Source organism: Styela clava, chromosome 4 (assembly GCF_964204865.1).
Source record: "Styela clava chromosome 4, kaStyClav1.hap1.2, whole genome shotgun sequence".
Classification (NCBI taxonomy): domain Eukaryota; kingdom Metazoa; phylum Chordata; class Ascidiacea; order Stolidobranchia; family Styelidae; genus Styela; species Styela clava.
The window spans coordinates 15,380,571-15,400,370 of NC_135253.1; the positions used below are offsets into that span (position 1 = coordinate 15,380,571).

Below are 19,800 nucleotides of genomic sequence, written 5' to 3' on the forward strand. Positions count from 1 at the left end.
GAATAATCACTACTTATAAACAAATAACATCAGGAATGTGTATTGTATTTATACACTGCAATAATGATGTGGGAGCCAAATATAAGTTAATAATGGCCGCCAATAGAGATGAATACATGAGTAGACCAACTAAATCTGCTGACACTCATCCCGATTTCTCACATATTATCTGCGGAATCGACATGGAATCTGGTGTGGAAGGGGGGACATGGCTTGGAGTTACAAAATCTGGAAAATTTTCTGCCTTGACGAATGTGTTGACTGGATCTCAAGATCCTTCCAAACTACCAAGAGGGAAACTGGTTATTAACTATTTGAAAGAGGAAGTTGATCCTATGGATTATTTGAATTTACTGCAAGATAAGCAACATAGACAGTTCAACATGCTTGCAGGAAAAATTGATTCGTGTGGAAAAATTTGTCTGGGATATTATAGTAACTGGGATGACAAAAATCCGAGGTTGTTGACAGACAAAACCAATGTAGTAGCATGTACGACCTTGAATGGAGATTGGAAGAAAATTGAACATGGTCGAAAAACTTTTGATAAAATTATTGAGAATAGTCATGCCATGAGTCCAAATGATTTAACCAATTGCTTGTTAGAGTCTTTATTATCTGATACAACTTCATTATATCCTGATGAAATTGTAAGGAAACAATGCAATGGAGCTTTGGATGATACAATACTAGAAAAATATTGCTCTGTCATGATCAGTGGGTTAGGATTGTATGGCACTAGGGTACAAACTGTTGTTTTAATTGATGAAAACAATCAGCTACATTTCACAGAAATGGCGCTAAATGGATCTGATGGTGCAGATGAGACTGCCTGGTTGAAAAGTTCTTATACATTCACTGTGAAAGTAACTGATACTAGTTCAAGTTAATTTTCAGTAGAGTGGTCGTACGTAACTTTGCTCTGTTTTGTTAAGCACATATCCAAATTGAATTCAAATCCACATTAGTAATATTCGGATGTTAGAATCAGTCCCGTCAGCAAAAACAATATCATTTTGACATACATCTTTTGTTATATGTTCTCATGCCTAATGTATGCAATGTTGGTTATTTTGACATTTATATGCAATAATTTTTACAGCATACAGTACAGTATTTCCTCTTAGAAATTGAAATGTTGTTGTTTGCTACAATTGTGTGAAATTAGCATTGTGTAAGGGATTTTTGTTTTTTTAAGTGAACCCAACTTTCTATGTTGATATAGTTTTTATATGTCGCCAATGCGTCTGTAATTTCATATAGATAATTATTTATTCATAACAAATCTGTACAGACTTAGCGGGCATTGATTGTGGGGTCTGTAATTATAGTTAAACCATCAGTCCATGTCATTTACTGCTGATAATAATTTTATGATACCTTTCTTATAAATTAGTGTGAACATTTTTCTGCATCAGTAAATGTAGATATTTGAAATCAATTTTTAAAAGCTTGTCAAATATTTAATAACATTATATATTTTTTTCCAGGTTATTGTTGAAATTAGCCTGAGAGTGTGACAATGACAAAATATGCCTTCTAGCAAAGATATAACTCTAATTGTATCATCGGTGAGCTGTTTTGTAATTGGGTTCATTGCTGGATATCAGTTTTGTTCTCAACGTAGAAGGTGGTTACAGTGGCGGCACGACAGGCTAAAAAAGAAATTGAATAGCACAAGGAAAAAACTAGATGTATCGTAGCCATGGCTACGACTTGGCATATTCAGAAAACTATTGCTCTCTGCTGTAACAAATTTTGTGGAACCATTGTCAGGTCAAAATTTAATTATTTTGGTTCAAAAAGCTTTCTGCAATATAGATATCTATCCGACAAGAAAATGTTATGTAAAAGGCAATATTCAAGTCGTCCGAGAGAATTAAATTTCTTGTCAGACATTGAAGAATATATTGAGCGTGATTTCGTTTTGAATGATCTGAAGAAAAAATTGGATGAGGAAAACTTGCCAGCATTAGTCACAACTTCCTCACTTTTAGAAAAGTGTCAAAATATTGATGATGTTTTGTTAGAAGTTCAAAATGCTGTCAGAGGTGGAAAATTATGGAAAGATGAACTGGTTTTGTACATTAACGCTCTTGTGAAAGTTAAACAGTCAAATTCCAATCAACCAAGAAGCGTTGATGATTCTATCAATCTAACACGAGAAAATCGGTTGCAGTTAATGGGAGATTTGAAGGTAGATAATGCTTCCATTATTGAACAAAGGAAACTGTTGAATGACCCATATTTTCAATATCTTGTGAAGGAGGTTCTCTTACATTCATCTCGTTTTACTACATTTGATTTATCATTCGTATTTCTTAATTTTGTGATGCTACGAATTCCAAGTGACAGTGCAGTGATGTCCATTCTGGTAACAATTCTTCAAAGACGGATAAATGAATTCTTTCCATCGGATGTCACTAGATGTATTATGGCAATAAATATGATTGCACACCAACAATCTGTACAAATAGGTTCACTGTATGATGGGCTCTTTATGCATCTCGAGAATCAAGCCATTGATGACCCAACCTTTGTTCGTATACTAACTCAAACTACTCTCATTCATCAAATTAAGCTGCTGAGGTATGCGGGCTCCTTGGCATCACCAAATTTGAGATCGACAATATATTATTCTATTGTAGAGTCTGTTAAACGACGACGAGATATCAGATTTCATAACATACAAGAAGCCACTGCCATTTTGCTTGCATTAGCAACGACTCGAATCAAGCACCCTAACTTTATACTTGGTGTTGCAGCTAAATATTTTACTGAAAATGAGGGATCATTGAATACTGGTCATCGTATTTTGATACGGACTTGTCTTAGAAAGCTTCGTTTATCAGATAGTCGTCCGTTACAACAAATGTTGGCTATTTCTCAAGAATAAATTTGTAAATCTTTCATTTATTTTTGATTATTTGGGATGGGCAAGACCGATTTGAATTTTTAGTGAGAGCCTTTCAAACGAAAGTCTCCTAGGTGCACGGAGGGGTTTGGATTTGCTCAATCCCGTAAATGCTATTCATGCGATGGTCGAGAGAAGATGAATGAGAACACAGCTACAGACATAGCTCGCTTCTTTCAATGAAGTGATTCGGTATTCTAACTAACTTAACGAACAGTTAAGAAGTTGACCAGAATATTTGAGTAAAAAATGCTGCGGTACTCGAACGGCAATTCGTTTTGTCGTCGCTTTTTCGGTCAAGATTCGTAATCTGTGGCTTCACTTATTGTTGTCAGCATATGCACATCTCTCCGTGGGTACCTGGATAAGGGAAAACCATATTCTACTGCTTGACGATATTTGGGTAATGCGCAAATATGTAGGATTTAGGATAGGATTTACATAATTATCCCGGGGGAGAAGAAAGCCGATAAGACGGCTTAATCATATGGCGAACCGCAGCCTCTCGACCGGTTACCAGTCCAGGTCGGGCATGGGATCAGTTAGCTAGTTATTTGTTTTCGGAAGCTTGGACTTGATGGTGGAGGAAGTTCACAATTGTATTGCGTTTTTATATATATACTGTATATTAGAGATGTACCGATACCACTTTTGTCGCCGATACCAACTAAAAATGCCGATATTACAAAACAGCCGATATATATTCCGATACCGATACTATGTAAATATTACCTTAATTTAAGTGTGCTGTGTAGGGCAGACGGGTTAAAACAATGGTCTTTGATCGTTATTCATAGCACACAATATTTTAGATTGAAAAAGAAATATATATATCACATAATATGAAATTGATGATTGGTATCCACATGCATTAATTAATTCAGATGCTTTGTGCACCGACGTTAGTAATCTCGGTGTTGAATTAGAAAACTTATAGGCCGGGATGTGCAATTCCAATTTAGTATTAATATCGCGACCTTCGAATATCGTTTTTCGTGTTTAAAAGAATAACGAATATCACCCACGCATTCTAGCGCCGCCGCCCTACGTTTTAATTTAAAGCATTTTTAAAATATTTTGCTCTTTAATCGTAATCGCCGTGGCAATATATTACAATCAAAATAAAAGGATATCATCAGGCTTGTCCATGGGATGAAACAGCACACTTTTTTTCCCCATGGGACACGAAAACTGTATAATTTTCGGGGAAATGATGGTAAAACATTTCGTTATGGACTTCGTGTCCTTATATATGAGCATAGCTCTCTTGTTAGTTATGAAGAGTCCGTAAATTTTGTTGTTTTGCATGTCTCTTCGTACATTTAGTCCTATTTAGTAGACGCTAAACCTAAATTTAACAATTTTCATTTAATTTTATTCCAATGGGAATCCCATGGGATGGGATGGGACAGGCATAATTGCCATGGGATGGGAATGGGACAGAAAAATATGTCCCATGAACAAGCCTGGATATCAATCAGCACCGACTAGAAGTACCTACAAAACGTCGAGAATGTTTTTCATTTTACTATTTTATAATATTTCACAATTACCATCGTATATTTTGAGACATTTTAGGCTGCCACGCCAATAAATCTATGAGGAAATCGTGTTTTAAACAAAATTAAAATTACTGAAACCATAATATTTATTACCTGCGTAGAGGAATAATCGTGCTGGATTTAGTTTAACGACGTCGACAGACTAAATGACACTCGCGCTTGACGATAAATAGTCAGAATTCATAGCGTGCCAAAAAAGTGCATGTGCTGTAAAAAATAATTCATATTCCACTGTATAATTTAAAACTGGGCGCCTAATTGCTCATTTTTCTGGGCTGTGTTGATATATTTCTTCATAATCACTATGTATAGTATGTAGTATTAAAATGTCAATATAAAACTCTGGCAGCCATAATAGCCAAATTAGTTGAGCTAGTGTTTAGTTGAGCTAGTTAAAATCGTGTTTTAAACAAAATTAAATTACTGAAACCATAATATTTATTACCTGCGTAGAGGAATAATCGTGCTGGATTCAGTTTAACGACGTCGACAGACTAAATGACACTCGCGCTTGACGATAAATAGTCAGAATTCATAGCGTGCCAAAAAAGTGCATGTGCTGTAAAAAATAATTCATATTCCACTGTATAATTTAAAACTGGGCGCCTAATTGCTCATTTTTCTGGGCTGTGTTGATATATTTCTTCATAATCACTATGTATAGTATGTAGTATTAAAATGTCAATATAAAACTCTGGCAGCCATAATAGCCAAATTAGTTGAGCTAGTTTGGCTAGTAAATATTTTAAAACAGGTGAATCCTATTCCCGTTACTACTCGCGGGGGTGGGGAAATGCATGGCCCATAGTTCACGATCTCTCCGGACAAAAAATAAATTAAAAAGTAAAATTTTAAATCGGAAATATCGGTATTATTTTCGACGATACCGATACATGACCGATACCAAAAAATGGCCGATATTGCCGATACCGATACATCGGTACATCTCTACTGTGTATAATTTAAATCACCCAATTTGCTCCGGAATAAATTGATTTTTCAAAATGCTAAGCAAACATATATATATATAAAATAAATATGGGATTTTTTATGTATTTCCCAACGTCTTGCGAACAGATGTCAGTTCTTTAAGAGAACGTTCCAGGCAAACATCGCGGTTGTTATGGTGTGAATATTTTGTTATTCATAAACCAGTCTACGTGGTGGAAGCATAGCAAAGCAACACTTCTCTATACTATAATATTAGTAGCCTACAATGAGTGCTGACAACCATAATTCAGGTATGTTCCTATTAATTGTGGCCAATTGCAATTGAAAACACGTATCGGACTTTTGAGTTATACTTACTTATAGCCTATTACGTTTAATAACAGAAAGTTCATACTTTTATGTTCCTATCCTATCATTCTTTTCAACAATGATATTACGGAATAGCTATGCTGAACTTTTGCAAAAGAAAGCAACACCGTGATGAAGGCATATCAGAGTTTGCGAAGGAGTTGCAGATGCTGGCAGGCTCATGTACGTTTATTGACGAAAGTGACATTTTACGACAATTTATACTTGGATTGAAGTCGAAATCCATCTCTAATCATTTGGACTCAAACCAAGGAAATCTGACTTTTCATATGGCTGTGCAACTTGCGACAGCTATGGAAAAAGTTACGATTGACAATAGCGCAAGCGGTATGTTCATATATATATATATATATGTAAAAAAAACAGTAGGCCTATACCTCGAAAGGATTATAATGATGTTTTCCCATAGGTCTCCTCTTATCATTACCTGAAACGTTAGCAAGCCTATTTTACTTGTCCCAGTGAAATACTCGAGTCACTCATAATGTCGAACAATTCCTGTTTTCCTACAGTAAACTGGTTATTTTCATAATTTTTCAGATACTTCGGGTTACAGACGTACCTCCGGTGAGATTTTGGAAATTTAGATATTGTTTGTGGTACTTTAGAACAAATATCAAGTAAATTTGTAATAGTGAACCACTTTAGGAAATATTTAATAGTAGGCCTAAATATAAATGCCGCATTTTTGTAAATGCAGAGTTGGTTTTCCGTGGGGGGATAAAAGCAACTAATTCAGTGTACGGTTCCTCGACTGCTGTAGTCTACAATGACCATCGGCCCAACACAGGTGAATAAATGAGTATATATATATAATAAGAATATTTTTAATAGGGCAGCGATTTAATAAACATACTTGCGCCTAAATATTGAGCATATGACATCAATAATGACAATTCCAAGATTACCGTTTTAAATAAATTATCTTGAAACGTCGAACTTTGTATTTGTGAAATAGTTTTGATATCTTTCACTACCATACATTAATACTGGTATGAAACAGTTTAATTCATTTCTTTAAGATACTAAAAGTGCAACATTTATTTACGATGCTTTTCTAACGTTGTCTCTCACTAGCATCGATCTCTGAATTCCAATTTTATCGGAATTGGTCAGCTCAAATTGTACTTTGAGAAAAAAAAATCATGTAAAACCTAATTTGAAACTCAACATATATATTCAATGAATTTCAGATCTTCCAAAAGTCAGGCTACCGGAGTTTTTCACTCGGCGCCATAATAGTAAGTATCCATTTGGCTATAAACCTATACCTGATAACCTAGGTACAATTATGGTTTATGGATGATATGGTCTATATAGGGAGCGGTTATTCGATTACATCAAAAACTGAAAAATTATTCGGTTTTATGAGTTATCTGATGTATCTTAAACACAATGAAGTATTATTTTAACAGTGATTTCTTGCCAGCATTGTTTCTTCTTTTCAAGGAAATATCTTGCTTTTAGTCTGTAATAAGCGCTATTCAAACAATTAATATTGATTCTGATACCTCCAGCTTCAGAGAAGTAAAATACATATGTGGGAAATGTTCTGGATTATTTTATTATAGGATTATCGATTTTTACAATGACCAATATTTATATAAAACGGAATGAGTAAATATTTTTGAAACGCCTCAGTGTACCTAATTCAAATAAGTAGGCCTACAGGATTTCTGATCGTTATGAAATGTAGTAAATTCCAATTGGGAAATAGCCTACTTCATTCCTTTGAACTCAAGTAATTTAAATGTAAATATGAGTAAACTTTAGCTTGAAGAGTATTTATAAGCAAATATTTAAAAACTTTATATCGAAAAGCTATTATCTGGATATCGAAGCAGAACTTGGTGTTGTAATGCTTTGACTAACATTATTGTTAAGCGATGGTTGGTAATGATTAAACATTTGATATGCAACAATGTTAGTTCACAGGAGAGTCGACATGATGCAGATGCCGGATTCGAATCAAGCATTTGTGGATGTTGAGAATGTTGTGGTTGTCAACAATTTGAAACCTTAAAAACGTCGGATTTCACCAAAGCTGACTAATTTAAAAATTATGCCAGCTACCTGGCAGATATGTTAATTTTATAATTTGTTTAGTCTGATTTTGGGAATTGTATATGCATAATGGAACTACAAATATTGCGGACATTCGCAGACACGAGACTACCGACTGGTTATTCGAGCTAAGACTTCAAATTCTGTTACATTAAATAAGCCCGATTACCAATAAAGGGCAGTTCTTGATCACACGTGGTTTTACAGTAATTTTAATCATACACCATCGCCATTCTATTGGAGCCACCGAATTATCGCAACCTTTGAAACAAGCATAAGAATGACATAATTGTGCACCTAAATGATAGTTGGCGCATCGTGCTTTTTGTTAGAAAACTGCTTGCAACCGCATTATCGATTATCCAACGTGGCTTCGCAGGCTTGTCATCCACGGGTACCAAGACATTGTGCGGGATAGTTCACGAAATCTCGGGCCGTTTTTCACCAACATCCAATACCATGCATCTCAACCAAAAGGCGGGAGATTATTTATTAACTTCGCAAAAATTTAACATGTCAGTAAAGCATGGATCTCTCTATATATATATTTTTTGCGACAAACCAGAAGTCCTCGCGAAGTAGTTTATTCTAACGTTTTGATTGGCATTTATGAATCGCCGTTAACAAGCTATAGCATCGACAAGCTGACGAGAACAAAAGCCTTCTCGTGGTGGCCCGTCGGGCATATTCAAATTTTACTTTATGCATAAAATACCCCACTTCTGCTTCGACGTAGCGAAAATATAATTCCAGTATTGTCTGTCGGCAAGTTCTCAAAACAAATGTTGCTGCACAAATTATCATTTATATATATACATAAAGTAAATACTTCTCTGAATGAATTTAATATTTCACAATTGGGGGACTGGAGACTTAAAACTCGTACCACTGAACATAAGACCAATACACAGGCTTGTCCATTGGAAACGTCCCATGGGATGGGATAAGACGCATTTGTATTTCCCATGGAACACGGAAACCGTACGATTTTCAGGGAAATGATGGTAAAACTTTTCGTAATAACTTCGTGTCCATATATTTGAGCATAGCCCTCTTGTTAGTTATAAAGAGCAAAATATATTCAACCTTAACATATACTTCGTGAAGGGGCTGATGGAAACATGCATAAAAGTTACGAATACAAAGTCGGTAAATTTTGTTGTGTTGCGTGTCCTTTTGTACATGTAGTCCCATTTATTAGACGCTTAATCTAAATTTACCATTTTTTATTGAATTTCATTCCAAAGGGAATCCCATGGAATGGGATGGGACAGGCATAATTGCTATGGGATGGGGATGGGGAAGGGACAGAAAAATATTTCCCATGGACAAGCCTGCTAATACATTAATAAGAGAATCACGCACGAACAACATGAGTAAACAGCGATTCGAAAGATCGTTGGTACGAACGAGAAGAGAAAGACGAGCGTTTAATATCAAGTAAAGATCTGGGACCAAGTCTTTGTCGCGACTTTTTTCTTTTCTTATTCTTTCCTCTGGCATTTACATTAATAAGAAAAGACTCATCTTCTTTGCTTGTAGTTTCTGCGTGTTTATCCGTAGACTGTGGCATGACATATAAGTAGGCAAGTCTCAGTATAAAATACAGGGGATAATGGCCGAATATTAGCAACACAGCGACTAATAGATAGGTCAGTGCCAGGGTTGCGAGAAAGTAGACAATCTGTAAAAATAAAAATATTCGATATAGTTATCGACAGTTTCTTGCAATATATTCTTCTACATTATCTAGCTTAGTTATTTTAAAACAAGTCGTAGTTGAAATTCGAGCTAAGTAGCTACAAACGAAAATTTTTTTGCATCGGTGCTAAAACTTGTCAGAAGCCAAAACTTGTTGAAACTCAAACTGTAAACAATCAAAAAACTTCGAATAAATATACATAATCTTAGTTGCCATAACCTTGATTCTGCATATAAATGTATATGTATGTATATGTATATATATGTATGTATATGTATATGTATAAATGTATATAAATATGTATACTTACGAGATTCATTAAATTGAAATGTATAGCAAAATCAGCTGAGAAGAATAGCATATGGAGAATTATTGGATTGGCAACAAGTACAGGGATATTCAGTCGACTTAAATTACCCCAACATGATGAGCAAAGTAGTTTATTGATCGGACCTGTTTGAAGATAATGCGGGTTTACTACATAATTAAAAATTGTAGAAATATAAAGTTGATCTAAACTGAGAATCCCTAATCGAATCAAATTTATCTTCACGGATACTTGTGTATAGCCTAATTCGGTAGGAAATTAGCAATAATGGTTGTGTAATTTTACATTGCCTCAAATTGCTTATTGTATAATTGTTTTATTTGTGAAAGTTATTACTTTTAATGCCTGCTAAACCGAAGAGATACGGCAGGAACATGATGGAAACAATAATTCGTTATAATTTATGGTGAAACCCAATATTCCATAAGCATCGCAAACGTATATACATATATTTGTTTCCTTTAACAAAACGACATTTTAAACTTTTGCAATTGTACTAACCTTTTATTCTTGAATATCGGAAGTATATCAAAGTCGGAACCAGAAAAAGAATCCAAATTTTGGGAACAAGATTTATAAATAACGGATTCCATTTTTCCGTCAAATTTTTCTTTATAACAACGACGTAATGCATAGTTGCAAAGTGGCATGGAATGGATACAATATACAAGAGTAAGGTACAAATCTAAAAGAGGATTCAACAATTATTTCATGAATATATTCATATAAAACTGAAACATTATTTGAACAATATTTTAGATCAAAATTTATTCACTTTATGGTATGTTGGGTCTAGCCACACACACGCGACCATAACCCATATAGTTGTAACGAATTATAACAATGCCGAACTGAAAAATTTGAGCTCTGCCAAAATCTTCATTTATCACAAATTATCAGTGGCTTATAAATTTCCTTGTTGCGAGTGATCATGCAAAAACGCCGTTTAAAAAAATCTTACCAATGTCATTTTGCGAAAAGTTGTTCTGTGTCTGATTGTTGCTCCAATTATTATTCCCACCACATACAAACTCCAATGGAAATATGGTTTGTTGAAAAGTGAATCAAAGACTTCGTTTTTCCAGCCGCCGTGTGATTCCATCGATGTGTTTCTTAAACAAATATTTTTAACACACAAAACTTCTGCACTTTTACTCCACAGTCCACAACAATTTGTACAAGTGTACAAATTAGAACCAAAATTTGATTATTATTCGTATTGCCTCATCAAATTCTAACAAAATTTAAATTAAAAGTTTTTATGCCCAACGCTTGTCGAAATTACTCAGATGTGACATGACCCATTTGACAGAGTGCATGGCCAATCAATTTTTGCGTAAGTAAAATTCGATATTTTCGATAAAATCTATTAATCTCAACAAATATTTCCAATTAAACAGTACTCACCTCAATTCTTTATACAGTTCGGCTAACGGCGTAAGGTCCAAACTACGTTTGTAGGCAATATATGCGCATATTGAGTTTACCAGTACAACGGACACAAATGTTATGAAAACTGCCAGACGTTTACACTTGCAGAATAGCAACACCAATATCGAACCGAATATGAACATTTGCATTTCTGAAGCTATAAACCAGGTCCAAGGCATACACTAAAAAACACAACATATTTTTCTTCCACTACAGGCTTGCATTTTTTATATTGTTCTGTAGTTAGTTACCTGTAGTACAGACTTTTCCGGATAAAAATTGTTAATATAAATTACATTTGTCCACCAAAAATCAATACAACTGCCATCACGAAGCAAATTCCACATTGGTCCTGAAATAAAATCACAACAAATTCGTCAAGACATTATCCCCACAATTTCAAATCAATTCGTCAACATTTACTGCATTGGTGCAAATATTTATTTTAACTGAAAATGGCAATAGAATGAGTTCTTCTATCTTACCCAGACCAAGGCATCGTCATATTACAATTTAAATTTTTTATTCTGCCTGTGCATTTATTGCCTAGTCTCAAATTTGAGTAACATGCTGTAAACAGTTATGTCCATCCTATTACTTTCACAAAATAAATTAGAATGACAAAATATGGCAAACTTTCACAAATTACTGTATTACATTCTTGTATAATATCACTCGTTCTGTTCTATTCAAATGTAAATAAACGACAAAATATAAATAAGATTTGCCCATAAAAATACTCACCTGAAGCTATACCTGGGATGACGTATGTCCACAAGAGGATAACAAGGATATAGAATGGAAATTGTTCACAATATTTTGTACAAATCATTGCCAATGCATTCACCATTCCTTCTGTCAAAGTTTTCGTGTTTTTCAATCTCTGAACTGCAGAATATCCGAGCAACATCGCACTAGATGGTGTATAGTCATTATATCTTTGTATATTTTAAACTAAATTTATAGAGCAGATTATACTACATTTTGTGAAAATGTTTGGTATCATATCATCATTGAGCGTTACGCCCGACAATGGACTCTAGAATTCTGAGTAACAATTAACTACGGTCAAAGCCAAGTAATACTCCAACCCAGTGTTTCCCAACCCGAGTCCGCGGTCTCAAATGAGTCCGCAGAGCGTTTGAATGAGTCCGCAACGAGCCAGAAATTCACTGCGGGCCACAAACGTTTTTATGAAACTTAACCATCAGCCAAGTTACGATTTACGTTAGAATTTACATAAAACATAAAAAGCCAGTTTATTTACATGACATTAATCTAGTCAATAATTACTAGTTACTGAGTAGGGCTGGGCATATATTCGAATATTCAACTATTAGAATAGCAATTTACGTGGTTGGTAACACGTGACGCGACAGGTCACTTGCGAGTCGCTTAATCGAACGATTGGATTTCACAACTCACTTGCGGATTTCCGAGTCTGTACACGCTTCGATAGATAATATGTAATACTGAGTGTATGTTTTTCGCGAGTTCGAAAAACGAAGAATAATTTTTTTTCTGGTAGGTGTAAATGGCGACCGCGACCGATTAAAACCGCTTTTTTAGACATTGCAAATCGCAAAATTTCGGTTGCTACCGTAGTATACGTACCAGGGCATTTCTTTTTGGATTCTTTGCTTTACTGCTTCTACATTGGTACGTACAGTAGTAATGGAGCGCCGTAAGTGTTGTACGAACAGCTCAGATTTGTCGAATTCACAAAAAAACTAATCTAAACAAAATATAATCGGGCACTTTACCACGCATTGTCATGGTACTTTCTTCGTCAACACAACCGCAGATTAAAAGGATCGCACATATGGATGGATTGAATATTTTATGAAACAGAAAAATTCATTGAAGTTGACGAGTGACGTATATGCGACGATTACTTCAGAAGTTGTTTGCGAGAATTTCAAGGCGATGAATATGTATTTTTGATTTACTAATATACTTGAATATATTTTGAATAAGTACTAAATTAAGTTGTACATTCTGGAAATTTAAAGCAGCTATAGTAGGATTTTTTCCAACGGTGATAACAAATTCGCAAGATCGCAAAAAATATGTATCAAAGCTGAATTCGAGAATATCGGTCAGAGACGAAGACTTATCGATCGAAAGTTTTGGATCCCCCAAAACAGAAACTGCGGTTTCGATTCATCCGCTCTTACTTCATAGCGACACCGTGTGTCCCATCACTAATTAATTAATAACTCGCTAATTTGACGACATAATTCATCCAAAATCAAATGATGAATGCACATGCAAAATTTGGAGCAGATTCAACCTCGCTTTCGTGAGATACCGCGTGCATCTAACAGACAAACAGACCTATCAACATACTTATCGAGATCGATGAGTAATAATCGGGCAATATATTCTCTCATTATTATGTTCGCAGATGGCCGTGGAACTTTGAAGAAGTAATTCTTTCATCTAGTCGTAAGTCGACGCAACCGCGAGGTACCATGAACACAATTGAATTAAAATAGAAAGACATTAAATTCTCGTCGTTGTCATGGATTGAATATTGTACGACAGAAAAGTCCATTATACACCAAAATAGTCGGCTCTTTTAACGAACGCGTAAATGCAGCAAATTTTCAAAATTTCTATTGTGTTTGGTTTTATTGCTACTCTTGTACAGAGTACCGTTACAATAAACGCACCTTGAGTCCGCAAAGGTTTTCGCCGGTGACAAAATAGTCCGCGACCGAAAAAGGTTGGGAAACGCTGCTCCAACCACTAGTTTGTGATGCAAGTGTGGTTCCTTATTCATATAAACTCGTTTCAAGCTTACCTTGTGAATAAAACAGTGTATATATGCATACTGCCGTTCATAACAAATTGAAAACCTGTGTCTAGGATGCGATTTTTGAAGTCATCAGGGTTATCTATAAAAAAAAAGTAGAATAGTAGTTATCAGAAACACCATATTTCCATATAAAATATATTTATAATAATTAGCAAGACTAAACTAAAAGGCAACAACGTCATTATCAAAATGAGTGAAAAAATGCAAAAACGTATGAACCTAAAAATCGAGTTATGCTAAGGCTAACACTCGCACCTAATAATTCTGAGGTCCCGAAGAATATGGCCGTAAGATAAAGAAGATACCACCACACTGCAATTGTCTGTATTGAACATATGAACATCGATGAATCATCATATTCATGACCTCTGATACCTTGCGACGCAGACGACTTCATCACAGCGTCAAGGAATAAATTTGTGTTCTTCGTTGGCTCCACAGAAGAAGCATAGCTAAACAAAATGAGATGTATCTTGCGTGTATGAAATGGTGTAATACAAAAGATAGATTAGAAAATATTTGCTCGCAAAAATATAAAAAATTCAAATTTTTCACCTCCTTTGTTTGCTTCCCTAGTTGTCACATTCAAAATCAAAAATCTCGATTCGCTTATAAAGCGATTTTGTGAAATGCAAAATTCGTTTCAAATTTTTACATGGTTTGCAAATTTCGTTGCATGTCATGAAATTTAAATACCCCTTCTTAATGAAGCTATTTTCTGAAATTTGTATTGAATCTCCGGACGTGCTCCCGATATATTGGTCAGATTGAGACATCTGTTCTAGCGGCGACACAAATACGGAAGGATTTGAAAAATTAAGAGTTTCGTGAACGGATCCAAAACTGGCTGAAACTCCAGATATGTCAGTGAATGATTGAGACTTAACAGAAGTACCTAAATGTAGAATAAACACTGTTTTTTTTTTCATTATTTAACGCAAAACATGACACTAAATTACCGTTATCCACAAGCAAGTGATAGTGGCTCCCAAAGCTCCCGAAGAAAAATTGTAAATGAAAAGGTAAATCCCTATACTTAATATTATACAATAAAAAATTGCATGGAATAAAAGTATGATAATATTGGGTTTGAACATTACTGAAGCAAACCGCTACGCACAATGAATCAGAAATGTGGAAAGCGCATCGTTGCAAAACCAAAAAAAAAAGACTGAGAAAATTAGATAAATGATAGGAGTAATGGCCCTCTAGTGACTTATTCCACTTTTAGGCGCTGGGATTGATTGGCCCAGTCCGACAGTTGTATGAAGAAGCAATTTTCTCACACAAATAACCACAATGAGAAAAGAAGAACAATTTTATGAAACGATCTATAGGGTCACGCCCAATAATATGATCTAGATGTTTGCTAATGTTGTGATAAAATTTACCTGTATTTGCTAAACTTGATGCCCTGAGTAAATTATGTCGTGGAGATGGTGACCGATGAACTGAAATTTTTGCACTTCCACGGGAAATCGAGTTCTCGCTACGAATGGAACTGAGAGAAGGCATATTGATAGGTGCTATTTGTGGCCCACCACAATCAGTTGAAAGAATCGAATCTAACGAATCACGTCGAACTACATTCTGAAAATTTGTTGTTGAATGACAGCCAAAAAGTAACACACTACTGTGAAAAACTACATTTATTGAAAGACTGAGCTGATACAAAAACAAAGATTACAGTTTAACTTCAATTAGACTTGTGGTGGACTGTAGCTTATCTATATACCTATATAATATATATATATATATACATTATATGCATTTAAACTTTTATCAGTGACATGAAAGCCGAGTTGAAGAATCAGATACAATATTTTCTGGGTGGGGATATCATTTTCGAAACGTGAAATTTTTTTACCCAACCTTCCCTTATTTTGGTATATCTTGTGAACGATTGATTGTAAATTTGTCACAAATTTTTAAAAACCATTTTAAAATGCAATAAAGATCATCGCTCTATTAAAATGCAGGATTTTGCCATGATTAGATTAGATACATATTTAGATACTTACTGCTGTTTTTGCGGGGTCCGAAATTATGATGCGTGGAACGCTTTGCTTTGCTGAATCTTCCAACTTTGTCCCCCGATTGGCGAACAGGGATCTCCAACCTGGAACCGATGTTTGTTTCTTCCGTTTTCCTTCTATGTATTGCGTTTTGTTTTGATGAAATCCAGTACATAAATCCAGGAGAGTGCCAATAACAACGAGAATCGTTAAGAATCCGAATATGCACCTGTTTAAATACATAAATCAGAATTTGAACTGCCCACGGAAGAATGCAAGGTTTGATTGAATCGCCGACCATACAGTGGAGATTTTACAGTAAACTGTTAAATTGTACATTTTCGAATATAAAGTAAGTGGTAACGCTGAACATTAATTATTTTGTGAGTAATACTGTAATGAATTCAGTGCATAAAACTTTTTGGATATGTTGTCCTTATAGATTAATGATTATAGAACAATATGTATGACAAGATTATTAGGTAAACTATTTACAATATTTCCGTATTTAATTGTCATTTATTTTTTAAGTTTTTGGATAGTATTAAACTATATATACATTAGGTTATGATTTTGCATGGTACATATTTGCTTACTCGACTGTTATTTTTTAATAAGCACAGGAACAAAGCACGCCAATAACAATGCCAATAGAGAATGTCTAAATTAAATGAAAACGGTTATCATTATACCGACTAACATAGTCACGTAAAACCCATAACCATGCTCTTCGTCTTCTTCACATTGTGAGATGGAGTAAAGGGAGACATGTTTCGTAGAGTTTGTTTCAAAATGATCTAAAGATAATTTATAAAATATAATGTATATATTGAAGTGTGAGCGAGAGAGAGTAGACTATACGGCATATTTAGTACCTCCCAGTTCATTGTCCGGCATCTGAGTGAATTTGTGCCATATGTATTCCAGCATAGCTTGATGCGTGGATGAATTATGTCGTAGGTTAGCATAAAAACATCCAATTAGTGTAACAAATATAATTATGTTTACAGGTTATTGTGATTTTAATCGCATTTACAATAGTTAGTATGTGCTAATTATACAAATATAATATATACAGGCTGTCTCAAACTAGTATCATATATAATAACCTTGAAAAATAATCTTTGCATAATTCGAAACATCATTTTCGTGGCAATCCACAGGAATGCTCTGATATTTTGTCGCAATAACGCTATAATTTTTTGTCCAATTTATCTCACGAGAGATTAGATATCGTCTCTCCGGCTGTAGCAATCGTAGTCGACAATATCTTGTGCCCGATACCTTGCATTTTCGATAAATATCTACAATGGAGTTTGTGGGTGAGGTGTCAGCTGCAAAATATTTACACTTTACACACAAAGTTTACAGGCAATCTAATGTGGGCTAGTTATGATTGTTATTATGCTTACTTTTCTTTCCTTCGTGAACCAATACATCACACGCACTCAAAATTTTCACATCATGAGTTTTGGAACAAGAAGTATACCGGAAGTTCCCAGTCGGTTGGTAAATACGTCGAACTAGCCCAGAAAACTTGTAGGACGACATGGTATGGATCAGGTGGAATCTTACGAAGATTACAAAAATATCTTAAACATTACACATATATAATAGAAGCGCAGATGTTATGGCGATAGGCGGCAGAACTTTTTAAAGTCTGCTGTTTTGTATCATCCTGATGGCTCGCGTAACGACCGTTTTTACTGCTAGGATTATCAATTAATTTATCATTATAAAGTATACTAACCAGATAATGCAGTTGTTGTAGCGTTTGTCTCAACCATTTCCAGGTTCGTCTTACATACTGCCGTGATAAGGTTTTCGTCGGGGTTCACTGGGACATGTTGACGGCGATTTACGCCTTCGTTAATAGACATTAATATTTGAGGAGTCAGTGCATTCACGCTCGACAAAGCAGTACAAAGAGTGATGTACAGTATCAATATATTCATGATCCTTACTATTTTAAGGAAAACAAGAGCTCGCTACTGATGAACTGTAAGACGGCACTGCTTTATAAACAACGGACAGTATATGAGAAAAATACGAATTTTTAAAGGTTGCTGGCAACAACACATTCGGAACAACTAATCATTTGAAATATACCGTACTACCACATCAGCTGGCGAGAAAACGCACTAGTCTAACCCTAACTGAATAAATATAACGATCCTTGGCCAGCACTAGGCTTGCACGTAATTGACAAAAATCAATTCCGTAATTACGGCCAAATCGATTACGTAATGACCCCGTAATTGCGATATTTTTTTCACACATTTAAACCTATCATAACAACCAATTTAATCCACTTCTATTCCGAATGGGACATCGAAGTTGGTTTTCATATTCCCGGCAGTACTACACGCCGGCGACAGATGTTAAAGACAAATATCAAGGAGTGAATTCAAAATAATTTTATTCTGATTTTTATCTTTCGTATTAGCTTTGATTTTTTTTACCCACTTTATCACCAAATTTTATGCGATCAATTTTATCATTACCAACACTGGTAATATATTTAAGAAACGATAGTTCACTTTTTTAAAATCGTATTAACGTATTAATACGACTTTCGTATTAAATAAAAATTCAGGGTTGCTAATTTATTAATCAACTACAAGCGTATTCTCTCGTTTGATTATACATTCGCTTGCCTCGCGACGAAGACTTGTTATTTCACCGTTTTTTACAATATCCGACTTTACTACTTAGTTAGCATTTTATAATAATTATTGATGCCAACTTATTGACGATATTCCGAATTCTATGCTTCATTTTACATTAAATCATTTCGCGGCCTAAAAGTTATAACATTATTTGCGATAAATTTAGATCAAATATTAATTATTTGCGCATTATTTAAAATACCGTACTTATATGACATGCCTTCTCCGAAAATACAAAGTTATATCGCAAAGCAATGCATTTTGTGACATTTATTTTGCACATTATTGAAAATATTAATTTATTTTTTTTCAACTCAAGTCGACAATCCTATTTGCCAAGATTGACACAAGTTTGGTCGAGTGTCGGTGGTATTCGAGTCGACAATAAATCGGCAATAAGTTGTCGCATTTGGTAAAGACAGGTAATCATGTTTGGCCGACATATTGCGAGGCATTGTGAAAAACATATTGAGCAATTCCAAATCGGTAACAGAACATTAAGATTTTGTAATAGAAAATGGATCTCGCGCAGAATAAACACGGAAAATCCCGTCGTATTGTTGTTTCTCTGCCGTCTCAGTCGCTTTACCGATGCCGAAAATACTAAGTTGCGTTGGTTCATTACGCAATTTCTCTTCCGTCTTTATATTGATGTTTGATAAGCGCTTCATTAATTATCACGGCATTTACAAATACACCATGTTTTATAAGTTGATCTCTTACATTCTTTAGTCATTTCATCCGAAGAAGTTGAAACCAGGTGTGTTGACGTCCACCGGTCTCAACACAAGTCTATTCCTTATCTACGGTTAATATGTACATTGGCCATCCTAGATACGTTGATAATAGGTTAGTAAATGACGCGTTATGCCTTCCCCATCTGCCTAACAAGAGAGAGAAAAACGGCTGCGAATACCGGAACTCTAACTTCTTTTACTTGAACTTTAATTTTTTACAATCGATGGAATTGACTG

General features: G+C 34.8%; 4 protein-coding genes across 5 annotated transcripts; 3 read left to right on the forward strand and 1 right to left on the reverse strand.

Annotated features, from left to right (window-relative positions):
- Positions 1-22: 22 nt before the first annotated feature.
- On the forward strand, positions 23-1,490 carry LOC120326094 (transport and Golgi organization 2 homolog). Its single transcript, XM_039392322.2, has one exon. The coding sequence runs from the start codon at positions 36-38 to the stop codon at positions 888-890; it is 855 nt and encodes a 284-aa protein (XP_039248256.2). The 5' UTR covers positions 23-35; the 3' UTR covers positions 891-1,490.
- Positions 1,491-1,501: 11 nt separating this feature from the next.
- Positions 1,502-2,910, forward strand: LOC144422010 (uncharacterized). The gene has a single exon (XM_078111704.1). The coding sequence runs from the start codon at positions 1,706-1,708 to the stop codon at positions 2,894-2,896; it is 1,191 nt and encodes a 396-aa protein (XP_077967830.1). The 5' UTR covers positions 1,502-1,705; the 3' UTR covers positions 2,897-2,910.
- A 2,670-nt stretch (positions 2,911-5,580) lies between these two features.
- On the forward strand, positions 5,581-8,282 carry LOC120325614 (uncharacterized). Its single transcript, XM_039391672.2, has 6 exons — positions 5,581-5,717; positions 5,872-6,123; positions 6,337-6,363; positions 6,497-6,586; positions 6,990-7,037; positions 7,725-8,282. Exons 1-6 carry the CDS (start codon positions 5,693-5,695, stop codon positions 7,817-7,819), a joined length of 537 nt encoding a protein of 178 aa, XP_039247606.2. The 5' UTR covers positions 5,581-5,692; the 3' UTR covers positions 7,820-8,282.
- A 332-nt stretch (positions 8,283-8,614) lies between these two features.
- Positions 8,615-18,288, reverse strand: LOC120326084 (uncharacterized). 2 transcript variants are annotated; one of them, XM_039392311.2, is made up of 15 exons: positions 17,908-18,288; positions 17,267-17,461; positions 16,858-16,954; positions 16,164-16,386; positions 15,534-15,732; positions 14,839-15,037; positions 14,398-14,594; positions 14,128-14,221; positions 12,066-12,235; positions 11,573-11,673; positions 11,298-11,503; positions 10,852-11,002; positions 10,392-10,575; positions 9,873-10,015; positions 8,615-9,544 (listed from the first exon to the last, which is right to left on the reverse strand). In XM_039392311.2, the coding sequence occupies exons 1-15, from the start codon at positions 18,110-18,112 to the stop codon at positions 9,218-9,220; spliced, it is 2,691 nt and encodes an 896-aa protein (XP_039248245.2). In that variant the 5' UTR covers positions 18,113-18,288; the 3' UTR covers positions 8,615-9,217. The 2 variants fall into 2 exon arrangements, with proteins under 2 accessions (XP_039248245.2, XP_039248244.2); XM_039392310.2 differs by having other exon boundaries at positions 17,267-17,491.
- Between the last annotated feature and the right edge of the window lie 1,512 nt (positions 18,289-19,800).